The 17,383-nt window shown below is 41.8% G+C and overlaps 1 protein-coding gene across 5 annotated transcripts in view; it reads left to right on the forward strand.

The window, feature by feature from the left end:
- Nucleotides 1-17,383, forward strand: part of EYA2 (EYA transcriptional coactivator and phosphatase 2) — an 87,584-nt gene that overhangs the window by 55,094 nt on the left and 15,107 nt on the right. For 4 of the 5 annotated variants that reach the window (XM_062505252.1, XM_062505255.1, XM_062505250.1 and 1 more), the window contains 4 exons: nt 2,446-2,513; nt 4,478-4,655; nt 6,266-6,393; nt 6,880-6,963. In XM_062505252.1, the coding sequence (XP_062361236.1) occupies nt 2,446-2,513; nt 4,478-4,655; nt 6,266-6,393; nt 6,880-6,963 (458 nt within the window). The remainder of the gene's footprint in view (nt 1-2,445; nt 2,514-4,477; nt 4,656-6,265; nt 6,394-6,879; nt 6,964-17,383) is intronic. The other variant, XM_062505254.1, reaches the window with a different exon arrangement.

Below are 17,383 nucleotides of genomic sequence, written 5' to 3' on the forward strand. Positions count from 1 at the left end.
TACTGACTTTGGCTGTCCCCAGTGTCCTTATCTGTAATTATTCTGTTGTCACACTGAGCTGCCAGGACATACTGAGCTTAGCAGCTCTCGAGGTGTACTGCAGGGAGGGGGTTCAAATCTCTGAATGCACTGCTGGAGGGCAAGGAAAAAGGTTGTGTTTGATCTCAGTTTAGACAAACAGTGCTGAGATGGTAGTTCTCCTTGGTCAGGATACAATGACAGGAGCCAAAAGAAGAGAAAAACCTGAGTCGCCAGGTTGAGCTTCAGTTTATAGGGACTACCAGTCTTCAGCACTTTCTCAAGTATTTAAGTATGTAGACAAAAAATCTCTCCTGCTTTTTGACAATCCCCTGGGCAGAGGGAGCCAGCCTGCAGTGGCCTGTAGGGACACCTGAACTTGGGTAGCTCAGCCAAAGTGGCAAACCCAAAAACATATTTTACAAAACCTCAGTGTAAAATCCACCCCAGTGGGGCCAGTCACAGTGCACTGTGGGAAGCTGTGGAGTCATTCCCATCCTCTCATCTCTACATTCCTGCCCTCTTCTCTGCTCACTTACCTGTGTGTGCATGGACACACTCACTCTTCACAGCTGCTGCAAAGTCCTGAGTAAGTTTAATCCAACTGTGCACATCCCTCCTTTTCCTCACTCTCTCTGACTCTTTGGAAACCAGGAAACTACAGTATCATGTGCAGGTAGCACAGCAATAAACATGTTCTCATCACAATTTACACATAAAGCGTGAGTCCCTCGAGGTAACTCATCCCCCTCTTGACAGCTTTAATAAAGGATGATGGATTGTTTCTAAATGACAGTTTAGGAAAATCAAAAATTCCCCCCTGTATTGTTTCAAGCTCTGGTGTACAAGAGCTGTTTTGTCTTCTGTGAAAGTTGTTTTTGCCTGTAAGCACTGGGGCTCTATTACTCTCCTTCACAGTGGTGAGAAATGCTGTTACCACAGGAATATATTCATTTTGCTGCATACCTGTGACTTTTGGAAAACCTGCAGAAACCTGTCACGGGTGGGAAGTGGGGAAATGCCAAGAGCTGAATGTGTTGCTGTCTATGGGGTGCTGTCTCCCCATATGGGTTGTTGGAAGCAGGAGGGATTGGACACTGATCCAAGGCAGGAATGCCAGGAGGAGGCATCACCCAAGCCCACCTGCACTGGCTCAGCTCCCAGCCAGCACATTCTGGACCCTGGGGAGACCCAGGTCTGCAGCTACCTGGCAGTCACCTGCACTCTCTTTTCTTCCTCTCTGCTATTTTCATTTTAAAGACCACACGTGGCAACAAATTAGTTCTGGAGGGCAGAGTCCTCTCTCTTGTTTCTTTTTGGCTTGAGATTTATTCCTCAGTGCACGTGCTTTGTAGCTGCACTTGGCAGAGTGGAGTTTGTTCAGCTGTCCATTCCCCAGCTAATCTGGTGTCCTAAAATAAAAACAAGCAAGTGGAACTTGGGAGGATGGTTGCCACAGAAGACGTGCAGAGTGTCGCATGGCTAAGACAGCTCTGCTCCAAGGCATTCACATGGTGAGAACCAGATGAGACAAAAAGGCCAAAGGCCTGATTAGGGCTCGGTTTGATGGTGCATTGAGGTGACAGAATGAAGCCAAGATGAACCCAGTGCAGCCAGGCAGCACCAAAATCAGATCTCTTTCACATGCCCAGTGAAATGAAGAATCCTGAAATCAAAACCAGCATAGAGTGGTATTAAATCAAGGCTAGAACTTGAGAGGGGAGGAGAGTTTATGGTTCTGCTACCACTGGCCCGATGGGAGGCAAAGACAGACCATTTCTTTAGATCCAATCTGAACATTTGCTTCTCCAAAGAGAATCTTTGTGGTGATGCTTCCTTCAGCTGAGGGAGCCTGGCTGAGCATCAGTTGCTTCCCTTGGGACAGAACCATGTCCATCCTTTCTCTCCTAATGTCCCAGGACAATGAAATATCTTTGCTCTTTGTTGTCCCAGAAATCTCAGCAATATTGTTCTCACATTGGGAATATTGACATCAGGGACCAGATTTTTCTTCTGAAAATTCCTGGATACCTGATCAGTTATGACACATGGCAGGATACCCATGCATGAAACAGGCACATGGGAGGATGTCTATGTGATCTGAGGGGTTTTCCTACAGGTGAAGGAGATAAAAAACACTGTTCCATTACTTATTGTAAAAGGAAGTAACTGAATTTTAAATCTGGGCTGAATCCTTGTGTCCCAGATGTGTTTCACAGCCCAATAATCAATGTTTCAGTGTATCTAATGAATGCCTTTCAGTCAGTAAACCCCAATAATAGCCCAGAGTTTTTACGGCCTCAGATTTGTGCCATACTTTAATGTAGTGAGCTGGTACATCACTTCGTGTTGGAAATTATTTGAATTAACATACCCTGTTACTTTGATTGCTGGTGTATCTTATGTCTGTGATACTCTTTCCCTCAGGCACAACAGGGATTTACCAGGGAGCCAATGGACTGACAAATTCTGCAGGATTCAGTGCTGTGCATCAGGTATGGTTCAGCATCTCTTGCTGGTAACCTTGTCACTTACTGTAAACCTCTTGGAAGATTTCTAGATCGGAGAGATTATTTTAGTGTTCACATGTGTTTAAGGAAGGTATTGCCTTGTGTTTTGCTGAACACCATTCTGCTCTACTTCTTGGGCCTGTCCATTTGCTGGACTTCAAGAAATCTTAGTTAATTTTAAGATGTGTCTTAGTACACACACACAGAGTTCAGTCCTTGCAGAAGGAGGGTGCCCTGGAAGTCTCTGACTTGCTGCTGCATCAGTGCCAAGAGTTTCCTCATTTTTCTGCCATTTTGCAACTTTCAGATATGTTGTGTGTCCTCTCCAGAGGGGATGGCTTCTAGGATCCTGTCTGCTGTCTTGGCACGGTGCAGTAAATGTGAACAATCTGAGAGAAGCCTTGGCAGGCCCTGGTGGGTGTTGAGCCATCTGAGCTGTCTGTGCCCTTCCCCTTTGAGAGCACACCTGTCCATGGGCTCCATGCCTCACATACCCTAGGAATGTGTGGGTATCAATAAAACACACGACAGATGTTTTTCAGTAGCAAATGGCTCTTCTTGTTTGGACCAAACAAATGAGAACACCATCCCAAAAAATGTGTTTTGGTTAGCCAGTAATTTCAGTTCCTTGTTTGTAAGGTGATTGTTGACTTGTATTTTTAATGACAACAGTAGGCAGTTTCTTTGTTGCTTCAGCTTGGGCTTAAAACATCAGCATTACTGATAGAAGGGCATTTGAATGAAGTATGGGGGTTACCTAAACGGGGGGGGGGGAAGCTGGGCTTTTTTCATTATTTTGTCATTTTCTGTAGAAGAAAACAAATGATCTCATTTCTTTCTCAGTCTAATTGTTCTTATGACGATTTGAGTCTTTGTTCTTGAGAGCTCCCTGGTGTCTGAAAGTTAATGAAATAGCTGTCACAGACAAAGATGTAAGCTGTTAAGGAGGAAAGTGCTTTTAGTCTTTCTGAAGACTATTTATTATTTAATTTTATTTAATACCAAAGACTAATTATAATATCTGAGGAAATAAAAGCCTTCTGCTCAAAGACAATGCCCAGAGGATGAGCACATTTCACTATCTGGAAAAACAAATTCAGTGGACAAGGACAGGAGTTGCAATTAAAACAAAAAGAAACAAATTAAACCTTTTATGCTTTGATTGTTCAGAGATCCATTTTATATTGTTTTCCAGTGTCCTGCTTTTCACAATACACCCACCAAACATGCAAGGATAATGGTATGGGGTTTCTTGGGGAGCCTTAAAATCAAGGCAAAGAGTTTTTTGATACCTCAGCTCCCCAAGGTCACTTGCACCTCATAGTTTTAGTTCATTTTTCTGTAGGTAGGCAAGATCAGTCAGGCATTTATTTATTGCTGAAAGAGTCTGGCAGACTGTCATAAGCATTGCTGCAAAAAAATTGCTACTTTCTTTTAATTTTTTTCGCCTAACAATGGATCAGAAGATATTGGTGATTGTGGGAAAATGCAACCTGTTCTGCTCCTTCCCTCACCAGTTATTCATTCTGTTCTTGCAATTTCTTAGGTATCTTGTTGTTTACAAAGATTATGTGTTCCATCATGGCCCTTTTCAGAGAGCCACCCCACTTCACTCTTATATAAAATTGTTAAACTCTGTAACTCAAAATGTGTCAGCAGTGATAACTAAAATCCTGTAAAAAAACCCCAGAACTTGCCAGATTTCTGATCACTTGTTGGTTAGTCTGTCATGTTAAAATAGGATTATATCTGGGAGAAGCAGAAATGTAATTTATTTATATATTTTTCCCTAAGTGAATGAAATGCAGTTCTTCAGTGAAACATTCCTGAGCCATGACTCAGGAATAACACAAGTAACACAGCTTTTGTGGTGGCCTACCTGTTTGTAAGATAAAACCAGATACATGGGAGTTAGATGTTTCTTTTTTTTTTTTTTTTTTCCCTACAAGGAGTATTCCTCGTATCCCAGCTTCCCTCAGAGCCAGTACTCTCAGTATTACAGCTCATCCTACAGCTCCCCATACGTGTCTGCCAACAGCATCAGCCCCTCGGCCATCCCCACCTCCACCTACTCCCTGCAGGAGTCTTCCCACAACATCACCAGCCAGAGCACAGAATCCCTCTCTGGTAGGTGCCTCTCTTGTGTTCCTCAACCATCTGCAGATATAAAACACCATCATCTCGTTGTTGGAGTTTTTTAAAATATGTGTTGGTAGCTCAGATTTTTTTAGCATTGAATGGTTCTTACCACAGGGGTTTGGGAAGAGATTGGAATATCCAAGTTCTCTAAAACCATCCTGTGTTGTTTTCATGAGTGTTTGAGGTTTGATCTCCTCTAAGGTAGTGCAGAAAGATAAGATAATGACATAGCAACCCCAGATCAGTGCTGAGGGCTGACATGAATAATGATGAATTCAAAGCAAACAGCCACGCCCTGAAAAATTCTCAGTTTCCTCAATGTCTGATGACTGTTTAGCCCATGTTTTTGTCAAAGATTATATTCACCTCTTACAACAATATGACATATTGTGCACTCATAATCAACTACATCAAGGTAAAGTTCCTCTTCAAAAAACCTACACAAAATCTGTGTCTATACAAAAGTTCAAGATGAATTCCACGCCACAAAAATGTCCTCTCTTTGAATGCCTAATTTTAAAGTTTCAAAGCTTAAGTAGTTTATGGAATTACTGGTAGATTATGATCCCCCAGTGTCCTGTTCAAGAGCAATCTTCAGCTATCACTTCCCTACTAGTTTTCATTGGCGTGCAATAACATTTATATAAGACACCACACAATTTGTGGATGATCACAGCACACACCCACTGAAGGTCTGCTGACTTACGAAGAAATAAATCTCAACATCTGTGGTTGCTCTAAAAGAAAAATAAACTAGTATTGTTTTTTTTAAAAAGAAGTGGTCACAGGCTGCTCTAAAAGCAGTTGGAGGATTTTCCGTTCCTTAGATCTTATCTCAGCCTTCTTGAGAAAGGATGATCTCAAAAAGGCTTCTTAGGCACAATCCCAGCTTCTCTGAAGAAGAGTGTGGTTACTCTAGGAAGTTGCAGAGGCCACAACTTAGCAAGGTGTAAAGAAAAATATGTTTGAAAAGGATTTGTAATGTAAGGTGGGTGAAACCCAGACAGGTCTGTGAAACTCAAGCCAATCCAAACAGATACTTTATAACTGGAAGTTTATTTTTAACCGTCTCTTCTCAGTTATTGCTAAAATACTATCCTCTGAGAAATGGGGTAAGGCTCAACAGGTTAGTTCCGTATTTTTAAATAAAAGTTGATGTTGAAAGTATATTTTTAATCATTAGCAGTCATCAAATTTTTTAAAAAAGCCAAAACCAAAAATATTTGAAGAAAAATTTCAGAAGTGTAATTGGTCTTGGATTCTGTTTCTGTTGCCTTTCTAATTTCTGTCTTTGAGAAGAATGGGGGGAGTAAAATTCCAAAAGCTTTTTCTTTCCAGTGAAAATTTTGATGAGGTTTTTGGAAGTGACCTGTGCTTTATAAAATGTTATATATGCAATTTTGGTGATTTTTGAAATTATTTTAACAAGTCTTAGAACATTTCTTTAACACTGTTAGCTGTTGGTGTGAGAGGAGTAAGATTTTTCTCATGGTGTTTTCACAGTGTTTCTGTTGCTTTTCAATAAAAGGTTTCATGCTCTAATTACAGTGACACAATGCAAAATTTAGGTTTACAATGGAATTTCTTTCTCCTAATAGGGGAATATTCAACAACACCAGCCAAAGATATAGAGACAGACAGACATCACAGAGGGTCAGATGGCAAGGTACGAGCCCGGTCAAAAAGAAGCAACGACCCTTCCCCTACTGCTGACAGTGAGATTGAGGTAATAACTTTAATTTATACTCCCTTGGTACGTCCAGCAAAGATGAACAATTGCCTCTGTTAGCAAATCTGAGAGACAGAACCAAATTAGTAATACAGCTGGAACCTGCAGGCACGAGTAGTCAAAACAATTGCTCAGTTTCTGTGTTATCAACATCTCAAACTGCTCTTCATATGTACCCTTTGTTTTTTTTTCCTTTGGGCTTTTTCTGAGCCTGATGTTTTGTTCCCCTCACTTGACAGACAACAGGGGATTTCTGTGGCTGTTAGGAGAGCAGGCTCTTGGGATGGCCAGCACACACATAGTTCCAAAATTCTTGATGTTTCATTTTGCCTGCTTTCATAAAATATCCGCAGTCAGTTGTCCAAATGGCTTGAGATCTTAAAAATCTCTAGTCCAACAGGACATATTTCTTGACTGAACCTGTTCTTGCAGTTGCTTAATATATAACTATATTTCTTTTTTCCACCCCATCTGTCATCACAGCGTGTGTTTGTGTGGGATTTGGATGAGACGATAATTATTTTTCACTCCTTACTCACGGGAACCTTTGCATCCAGATATGGGAAGGTAAAATTTAATTTTTTTAGCATTACTGCTTGTCCAGCCAAATTGCGTCGGGAACTGTGGGGGCAGCTAATGAGACAGTTTTTCAAGCAGATGCTGCCTGTTTTATTCAGACATATTTGTATAAATGTGTCCTGTGGTATTTCCTCCGAACATGTGAAAATTTAATTTACCTCCCTTTCATGTAGCAAGTAGCCCCTTGTTTTTCCAATGCTGCCACTTGCTGGGATGTTCTTCCAGTGTCTGTCTTCTGCAAGAGGGAGCTTCCAGCAGCCAGAGTCCATTACCTCCAGCCTGAATCAGCTAACATATTTTTGTGAGAACAGTGTTTTCTTATGAATCTCAGATAATTTTTTAAGAGAGATTTTGTGTTCCTTGGTCTAGGTTGCCATGAAGAACTGGCTGTGCTTCCCACATTTCTAAGGGGGTTTCAGAAACATCTTTAGCTGACCATACTTCAGATACCCTCTTTGAAATGGAGGCAATTCCATTTTTCTAGATAACTGTGGCTGAGCAGCCTGAACTTGGCTGCTGAGGAGAAAACACTGGCTTTTGGATTTAGTACCACATGCTTCAATTTCTTCCTAAGGCAGCTTTTTGTGATAAACACCTGAGTCACTTTGAATTACAGAATGTCAAACTCTTTTAAATGGGTAGGAAAAAGACAATATCATTACCTAATTAAAGGTGGATGACCTAGCTGGCAGCTGTTTCCACGTGTGGCTTCGAGCACTCGGCTTCATCAGGAGACTGGAAAGTAACCCAACTTCTCTCCAGAAAGCAGAAATATGATTTGACATCATTTCATGGCTTTACCAGCTGTACTTTTTATGATGGTTATAACAAGCTGAATGTGTAATTAGTAAGATAGATTTATTGTTCACTGTTAGATGTGCACAGTTGTAAAGGATATAAAATGGTGTTTGTGGTGTGGAAGTCTACTGCAGCACTTGGAATGCTGCTAACACTTCTAACAGCACTCTCTGAAAACCAAGCCCCTGTTTCCAGGCAGGGATTTTACCCAGACCCATGTTGTACAAGGTAATTGAAGTGGTTACTTTTCCCAGAGAACATAATGAACGAGGTGTACGTGTGTAAGCTCAGACCTGCTGCCTACAAGCAGCAGAAAGAATTAGGCAGGATCAGGAAACAAACTTAGGCTGTGCAGATCTGCTCTGTGGTTGAGCTTAGCCTTGGGTAGGAGCTGCTGTATTCATTTGGAGAATTCCCTTAATGGGCTTTGTCCTTGCACAGAACCTCTGAACCAGATGCCTTCACCTGCTGCCTCCTGCACACATTTAGAGGGTGTAGAGTTGGAATCTGCTGTGTGGGGGCTTCTGCTGACTGTTCCCTTTACACTAATTTAGAGAATTATATGTGCAGGAATATTTTTTTTGAAAGAATGGATCACCTTTTCTCTTAAGTTATGACAGGTTCTTTGAGAAACTTCTTTAGAAGGACTTTTTTCTTTGCAGTTCTTAATTTGTTTCATCAGAATTAAATTCCTCAGTACTCTCCTGTGAGGGAAATGGTTGTGTTATAAAAGTATTATAGGCTGGTGGCTTGATCCAAAGACAGCCAGAGGCTTTGGTGGGCTTTGGAACAGACCTTAAACCAAGAGGGAAATACAGCACACTCAGGCTGTCCTGGGAACTGTTAAACAGGAGCACAATTCAAAACTATCAAGTACAAGTGAAGCAGTCAAAGAGAGGTTAATAGTTTCAGAATCTTTTACTTCAGTAGTGTAGGAAGTGTTAATCTCAAAGTAAATTAAGTATCAAAAGCAAAATTCTCCATAAAGACATCACATGCCTGTAATTAGACATGCATACGTTTATAATTAAATCTCACACATGGAGATCTTGGTTCTCTATATCCTCCTCCAGAAAAGGTGTCAGTGTATGTGATCCTGACCATTTCCCTGGACAACATTCATCTCCCAGTATCATCCTGTCTGCTGCACTGGGGGAGCTGCAGTTGCTCAAAGAATCGGTCTGTGAAGTTGTTCAAGCTGAAGGATAACACCTCTTTCTGGGGTGATTTTTCTTGAAAGATTGTAGGAGGAACACCAGCCACAGATTTAGAGATTTGGGTCTAAATTCCTGTGTTCTCTAGCTACTTAATCACAAATGGTTGTGTGTGTTGCCACTTCCTTGGTAATAGCATCAATAGGGTTGTCCAAAATATGAGGGGGAAGAAAAGAAAAGTAAAAAAGAGGAGAAAGAACTCAAAGAAAGGTCATGTTATTAATGGTTAATGCTTCAATGCATATTTTCTGACCTGACTTCATGTGAAAATTCTCTTTGTTTTCTCTGTGGCTCTTAACATAGATATAGCCTCCTCAGGGCATTGAGAATTGATCTCAGGTGTTTAGAAAATACTTTGCCCACAGCATCAGTAGCAGTTAAAACCCAAAATTTACTGAAAGTTGAAGCATGAATGAACAACCCAGCCTAGGCTGCTCCTTTTGTGTCCTTTCTTCCCAAACCCTTTGCTGTAGCCCATGGATTACAGAGTCATCAGAAATTTGGTCTTAATGTCTTTGCCATAGGGTGACAGGAAAAGGCAGCCCCCCAAAAGTTGCAGAGGCAGGTAACCCTGGATATGATGTTCAGGAGGATTTATAAAACCTGTTCTGCAGGTTTCTGATCACTGTATGAGTGCAGAGTATTTCCCATGTGCCTACAGACCACAGCAGATGTAGAGCCTTATGGTTTAATTGTGGTGTCCATCCAGCCTTTTTAATCCCTTATGTGTGTGTGTGTGATAGAGCTCCTGTTCCACAGGGAGATGGCTGCAGGCTTTGCCATGTCAGCAAAGATTTGTCCCCCAAATCATTGACTAATCATAGTGGGGAAAAATGACTCAAAATCCATAACAATGCTGCTGGGCTTTCACAGGGGGTGGGTAACAGGCAAGGGACTTGTTTGACACAGCAAGGTGAGCACAGAAAGACTCATTTAGTGGTAGTAATTCAGAAACAATATGAGGAGATTTCATTAGGAGATTTTCCTGTGCCAAAAATAATCATGATTCTATTCCTCTTTCCCCAGCTGGGATATTTGCAAGCTTGTTCCATAACCTGTGTTGTCTAAGCCTTAACATTTCTCAGACTGGAGGAGATGCAGAAGTTTTTGTTCAAGTATTACACTGCAGTTTCATTCTCATGTTTTTCAAAGGACTAGTATCAAGAAAAAAAGGGAGCAGTGGGTGTGTTGTTTTCCCTAACTTGAGTGAGCTCTGTGAAGCCAATACCTCTTCTTAGTATTTTGTATTGTTCCAAGAATGTGTATTCTTGTTCTGTGTTGCATCACTTCGTGGGATTGAAGTGCTCAAATGAGTTAAGTAAAAACTGGAGTTAAAATTCATCTTTACATGCAAGATACTCCAAAATCCTGGAATCAGATGACAAGGACTTTATTTTAGTCTAGACTTAGGGATTTGAGCACACAGAACAGTCTAAATTCTTGAATTGTGTTGGATCTTCATCAGCACTTTGACAGTGTCCGCTGATGCCTGGGAGTTCAGATCTATAAAATTCCCTGCAAGAGCCATACAATTTCTGAGATTGTTCAGCATTTGGAATTGGCTCAAATTAAGACAAAAACGTGCTGCAAAAATTTGTAAGGCACATTATGTCCCGGTTTTAAACGAGAGTCATGCCAAGTCATGGTTGACTTTATTGGGAGGTGTTCAGCTGCCCTGTGTCTGTCCCTGGGAGCTGGGGCTGTGTGCTTGCTTTACATGGAGCCACTCTGCCTTCAGTGAGGGCTTGCAGTGTGCCTCAGAGCTGCTTGCTTGAAGCAGGGGCTGGTTTTCTGGGACAGCCACATTTTTGAATGCTTTTGTGTTTCAGAAGTGGCAACATGAGGTTTACTGAAGCCGTAAGGAGACAGGTGTGGGTGAGACAGGACATGCACTCAGCTTTGCAGCCTGTGCAAACATGGGCTTGGCCTCTCTGATGAGAGACTTGCAGTGACCCAGGAGAGGATCCACCAATCATTGCAGGACCTTTTGGACAGAGCAGCAAGAGGACAGGACATAAATATGATTTTCTAGCATTGAAACAAATGTTATAGCTGTTGCATGCTGGCCGTGAACTGGACTGTCTTGTTCACTTGTGGAGCTAAGAAACCTCATTCCTCAAAAGGCTGTTTCACTGGCTGTTACATGTTCTTATAAAAAGTTTTCCTTTAAATGAATTATAATTTCCAGTTGAAAAAAAAAAAAACTCATTGAAAAGTTCCTTCTTGGCTCTACTCGAGATCCTTGTAAAACCCAAGGTTTGATTTTTTAATTTTTTTTTTTTTTTTCCCCTTCCCTGCTTTGACCAAATGCTTCAAGTGGCTTGTGCTTTCCCCTGCTTTGTTCTCTCCCAGGACCCTAAAGCCAGGACCTGATTGAAACACCATGGGGATTTAATCAAATCTGCTGGTGATTCATGCTCCTAATGGCCGAGTCTGTCCTTTACTACTTTACAAACTGAGAAGGAATAAAACCCCATTTTATTGCTCGGCTGTTAAAAACTATTTGTAGAAGTTGCTAAGGTTCAAATCAAAAGGGGCCTCCCTTGAGAACTATTAGTTAATTCTAAGTGCCAGGGCATCGCTTTTTTTCCTCTTCTCTCGCTTGAGATGTGGCCTTATATCATGACTGCTGTTCAAACATCTGAGAGTTTTCCATTCCTTTGACAAACATGAGCCAAAGTGCTTAAGGACATCTGTTTATTTTATTTCTTTAATGAGAAAACCTTCCAATTTCTTACTGGCTCAGCTGTGTTTATTTACATTTTGTTAGTCATATGTGTGGGGCACCTTGGGATGTTAAAAACCTGCAGAGGCCTTTGCTGAGGGCTGCTAGCAGCCATCCTGGTCAGAGAGGCAGAATAAGCCCTTCCTAAGGAAAACACAGCCCTTGGAACTCCATAAAATAGATTTTCAAAACAAATAGAGCCTAATTCACTCAGTAGATCATGGATTAAGTCAAGATGAATACAATTTGGAAAGGATTTTCTGAGGAAGTTGGAGATTTTTTTACCCACTGGAGGCTAAACCTTGTGTTTAATGCCTTTTTAAGTTAAATTTAAAAAGCATTCAATCACTGCAGGTAATAAAGAAGTCTGTTACTTTAGACATGCTGCTGTATCAATTATTTAGCTCATTATTGGTGAGAAGGGAGTAAATAATTCCAGCCATTTGATTATTTCAAATGTGTATTTCAGGAGCAGACAGCTGTGTTTATCATCTGTGCTGGCTGATGAGAAGCAGCAGCAGGAACAGCAAAAGCAGATCCCAGCAGGTTGGAGGTGGGCACAGGAGATGCTCTGAGCTCCTGTGGATGTCAGCTCTTGTACTGGAGCTTAAGGGAGCCAGGAGGGTTCTGAGCAAACTGCCCACGTGGCATTTGGAACTATCCAAAGATTATTTTTGACATGTATCAGAAACAATGCTGGGTTATTAAACCAGCCCAAGGAAAGGGAACCTTCTTTCCAGGATGGCTGAATTGGGACTGGAGTTTTAAGGGGAAAAGTTTAAAAAAACCAAGGGGGCAAGTCTTTTTTTAGAAAGCTGCATATGCAAAATATGTCATTGTGCTGAGGATTACACTGCAAGATGTGTTTCCACCAAGCTTTCCAGGAGTTTTTTATTTTTCACAGGGCTATCAAGGGCTTTCATACAGAAATACAGTGATTTTCCTGTGTCAAGGGGAAGGAAATGAAGATTAATTTAGTTTAAACTCCACTCCCTTTTCTGAAATGCATGCCACATACAGCAAAAAGAAAGTATTTGTTGTTTTTTTGGTTATGAATCTTTTGTATTACTAAATAAAAATAATTGCCGTTTATCCTCAAGCATCATGGCCCAGCTTTTAACCTGTATTTAAGCAGAGTATTCCTACAGGACTGGGATCCAATTCAGATTTGATGGGTTCAGACCCTGGATAAATTAGTGTGGTTGTTGCTGCCTGTCCTTAAGCACAGTTCCTTTGGAGAGCCTTTTCAACCTCTGTGTGCCCCTAAATGTGAGGATTTAGTGACCTGTGTGCCCATTTGGTTATTGGAATCATTCCTAACTTATTGTGAAGAGACACAACAGTAAAAGGACTTGCTCAGGAAACAGTAAGAATATCTAGAAGTGCCCCTTAAATCACAGGAAGGTTGAATATGAAAAGGTGTCTGAAGAAAAGGGATTCAGTTGTATTTGCTCTCCATCTGTCATGGATTTCCCACAAGGTCACACTGTGCTGTCTGTTGACACTATTCATTTTTCATTCAGTAGATTGTCTAATAGTATCAATGTTTTTATAAGCAATCTCTTTGTTTTGGTGGGAAAGAGTTTGCACCCTGAAAGGCTGAGAGGTTTTATTTGAAAAGGGATGATCCTTTTTAAAAAAGCCTGAAGTGTAGTCCCTTAAGTAAATCACTTCTGAAAATGGCTTCTGGGTCCTCAACTGCTTTCATTACTTTAAACAACTTTCCTCAGAAATACTCACTTTCACTGGGAAAGCTCTGAGAGGCTCAGTCTGGCTGTAGCCTGTGCTATTGGAGATAAAATTGCAAGCTAAACTACTTAGGTGTAGCTAGTAAAAGAGTGAAATGTGGGGTTTTTTCTTGAAAATGACATGAATTTACTTGAACTAGAACTCATACACATGGTTGGTTTCCCATTATTCTGGGAAAGTCTTGTTCATGTCTCAAATTTTGATCAAGGTATAAAATGTTACAACGAAAGGAAGATTATTCTCACAGACTTTTTTTGTTCAAACATGTGGCCCTGGTATTTATATCTTTGAATTTCTTTTATTATAATTTTTTTTTTAATGCTGCAACCAAGCTGGTCCATTTTCCAGGTGTTTCCAAGTAATTAAACCCAATTAAAACTATTAAATTCTTTCTGTTGGTGACAACTTTGTTATTAACAGATAACCACAAGGAGGAGATTTAACTTGGAAGGCCCTTGATTGTCTTCTAATCCGTCTCTCACCTCTGGCTGACACCTGTGGCAGATAAACCCTATAGAATAGGAGTCTGATGAATACTCTTAATTAATACTTTCTTCCTTGTAGAAAAGTAATTATTTGCTCACGGCATAAATAGGTATTTGGCAGGGATTTAAAAGGACTGATTAGTTTTAAATACTAGGGCTTTATGTTGGTGGGGTTTTTAAGGGAGGTGGAGGTGTCTGAATCCAAGACCCACGCTCGGAATGACTTTGTCCCAACAATTCCAATGTCGAGTTAATTGTCACGTTGCAGAAGAGAAGCAGTCAGACAAGAAGCAGATTTGTTATCTGCCTCAGAGGAGCCAGCTTTGCCCCTTTGCTAATGGCCTGCAAGTCTGAACAGTGTACCTGCAAGGCAGAGGCTTGGAGAGGGCTTTGGATCCAGGATTGGAGGCGTGAGTGACTTGCACTTGAGAGATTGCCAGAGATAAGTCTGCTTCCCTCTTCCTTTCAGAATTACAGTGTACAGGAAGGGAGAGCTGGCTCTGGACAGCAGCTTGGATTAGTTGCAGGTGTTAACAAATACATGTCTTTTTAGTGCATATTCTTGGGCAAGTAGAAGCAGTGTGTGAAAAATCAATCTCCTTGTTCCAGGAGATCTGTGGGAAGGTGGTTTTAATGCAGAGCCTTTTGGGAGGATGCTGGTGGTGCAGTTTGAGTGTGATCAATGCACAAGGGCTGCTGTGGAGGTAGAGCCAGTGCCTCTGGCAGTGAAGGCTTTTGTGCAGGTCAGCTCCTGGAGAGGGTCTAGGGACCAGCACAGTGCACATTGCAACATCCTGGCAGCAGTTTGCACCCACGTTAAAGCTAATTTGGGTGTGCTTGCACATTCTGCATTCCCTTTGCTCTGCCAAAATACAGAGCAGTGGGAGTTCCGTGTGGTGTGAGCAGGTCTACCTTCCCACTGCTCTCATAGGGAAGTATTTGTCTTTTGGTCACCTCCAGTTTTCATGGAAAACTGAAGGATGTTGAACAAGCTCCTTTTAGCACTCTTCTGTCACATTATTACTTGAAATGAAGGTTTAAAATGAAAACTGAAACAGACATGAATTTTAGGCAATGTGTTAGTAGCTCAGAGGACATAAATGAACTCAAATTGTAATTCTAAAAACACGATTCACTTCAAATGTAGAGAACTAGTTCAAGGGTTAGAAACCGTGCATGCAAGTGGCCAAACTAAGAGCAACACTGGCAACAAATGTGTGAGCTTGTGCCACTGGGTTATGGAAGAAAATGTGCTCCTTGATAAATGGTTGCTTTTGTCTTCCTTTACAACATGTTCCACAGGTTGCTGCTGCCCATATTTTCCTCTAGTAGGAATATGTGCAGAACAGGCAGCAAAAGTTCCCCAAAGAAGTGGCTATGGAGCTGGCAGCTGGCAGTGCCTCACTCACAAGGTGTGGCCATTGTCACCTGTGGGCAGTAGCCCATCAGGCTGAAAGTCACACTGATCATAGGAACAACAGGGATGTGTCCAGGGATGCTCTTTAGGGAAAGCATTCTGCTCAAATACGTTGAGAAAGGATTTAATTCTTTGTATGTTTTGATCACTTGTTGTTCATGAGGCAGTAGAGGGAATGGGGGCTCTTTCACCTCTCATTTCCCTCCAGCTGTGCCCTAAGGACAAATGGGCAACTCTGAAATTGTGACTTGTGTTCTTTAGAAGTGGCAGCGAAGGGTGTGTTGAGAAAGGTGTATTGAGGAATGAATAATTCAGAATGATCATTTCCCTCCTGATGCTTGTCTCCCCCAAGCTTCCATGGGAGGAAGCTGCTCAGGTTGTGCATGGGAGGATCAGGAATGCTTGGTCTGCAGCACCAGGGCTTTGCACTAGAAGTAATTTGTGGGGCTGTTTAGTTTTGACCCTGAAGGAAACTCCACCAATGGAGCATGGCAGAGATGAGGCATGTGGGGATACACTGTGCTGCTGGAAGTTTTATTTACAAAAGGAGTTTATTGCCTGTTTTCCACCCCTGCCTCTCATTGTCCTTGTTTGTGAAAGCATGACTCCTAGATTAGCAGAGGGAGGACCTCACTCTTCTAGAGTTGCTAAACAAGCACTGAGGGTTGAGTTTTTAGATTAATCTGTTTTCACTGCAAAAAGTGGTTCCTGGAGGAGATTTGATTTCAGGCTGTCTGTGGTCCTTGGGCTTCACATGCATCAGGAAGCATTGGCTGGATGTGTTAGTCAGGGAGCTCATTCCCAGGGCTCCTGGGCACACTTTTCCTACAGAAGGTTGTTAGCAGGGATCACTGGGAACTTTACATTGCTCTGCTGAATTCACACTGCTCCAACACAGGCAACTCACAGCCCACCTGGCCACCACTGGCAGCCCAGAGATGTCCTTTAGTGGCACAGGGTTTCTGTGCCCAGGAAAAGCACTCCATCAACATCTTCAAACAAATTTCATAACCCTCTTTCTGATTATTTACACACTGTACAGAGAATTTGGATATACCAGTGTCATTTTGGTGCTTCTCTGTCAGCTGATTTTCCTGTTTATTCCTACTTGAATTGACAGCTGTAGCAGCTGTGTCTTTCCTCGAGGTGGGCACAGCCTCTGGCACAGTGGGGTTCAAGTCTGGGACTCGTGCTTCTGGATGCTGCAATAATGCAAATAGATAACTGCAGGAGGAGCCCTGGCCTCGTGCCTCTGGACACCTCTGTCATACTGGGAGTGCTGGTTGGCCTTATAACTTTATCAGCCTCTTTAAGACTTGGAAGTGTGCCTTGCTGTGGAGGAAATGTCCATACTGTGGAAGCAGTGGTGCCAAATCATTTCCCCAAAAAACTTCCCCTCTGGGTGGTAAAATGCAGTTTTCTGTTTTGTTTTCATTCCATCATATTCTGTATCTCAAGAGAAAGATTTTTTTTTTCCCCCACCCCCCCTCCCCCCATCCCCTCATCTGCAGTTTGGTTTCCATATTGTTTAGTTAAAGAGAAGGTAACTTCATACATTCATACACTGTGGAAATGTTTCTTACTCCCCATTAGTGATTAATACCAATAAAGCTAAAACAGAACTTAGAGGATAAATGACAGATAGCAACCAATGAGATTTCCTGAAAGAGTTTTAAAGGCTAATGATCCTTGAAATGTATAAAAATAAATTGCTTCATTAAAAACCATTTTACAAAATAATTCCTTCCTAGCAGTGTATTTTCTTCAAAACAGTTCCCCCGTGTAACTACACCTGGGTAGTAAAATTTGATTCAGTGCTGTTCCTATGGGGCCACAGTCAAATGCCCTGATTAGGCCTGTGTCCCTGTGCCTCATCAGGGGAGCAGGTTTGGGGCTGAAAAGGAGAGACATGTTCAAGCCAAGCCTGCTGAGGTTTTTACTCTTTTGCCCAGAGACAGTTCCCTTGTTTCTGGGACAGCAACAGGCATGTTCAAACGTGAGTGACAGAGCTTCTCTGTAA

Source organism: Cinclus cinclus, chromosome 18 (assembly GCF_963662255.1).
Source record: "Cinclus cinclus chromosome 18, bCinCin1.1, whole genome shotgun sequence".
Classification (NCBI taxonomy): domain Eukaryota; kingdom Metazoa; phylum Chordata; class Aves; order Passeriformes; family Cinclidae; genus Cinclus; species Cinclus cinclus.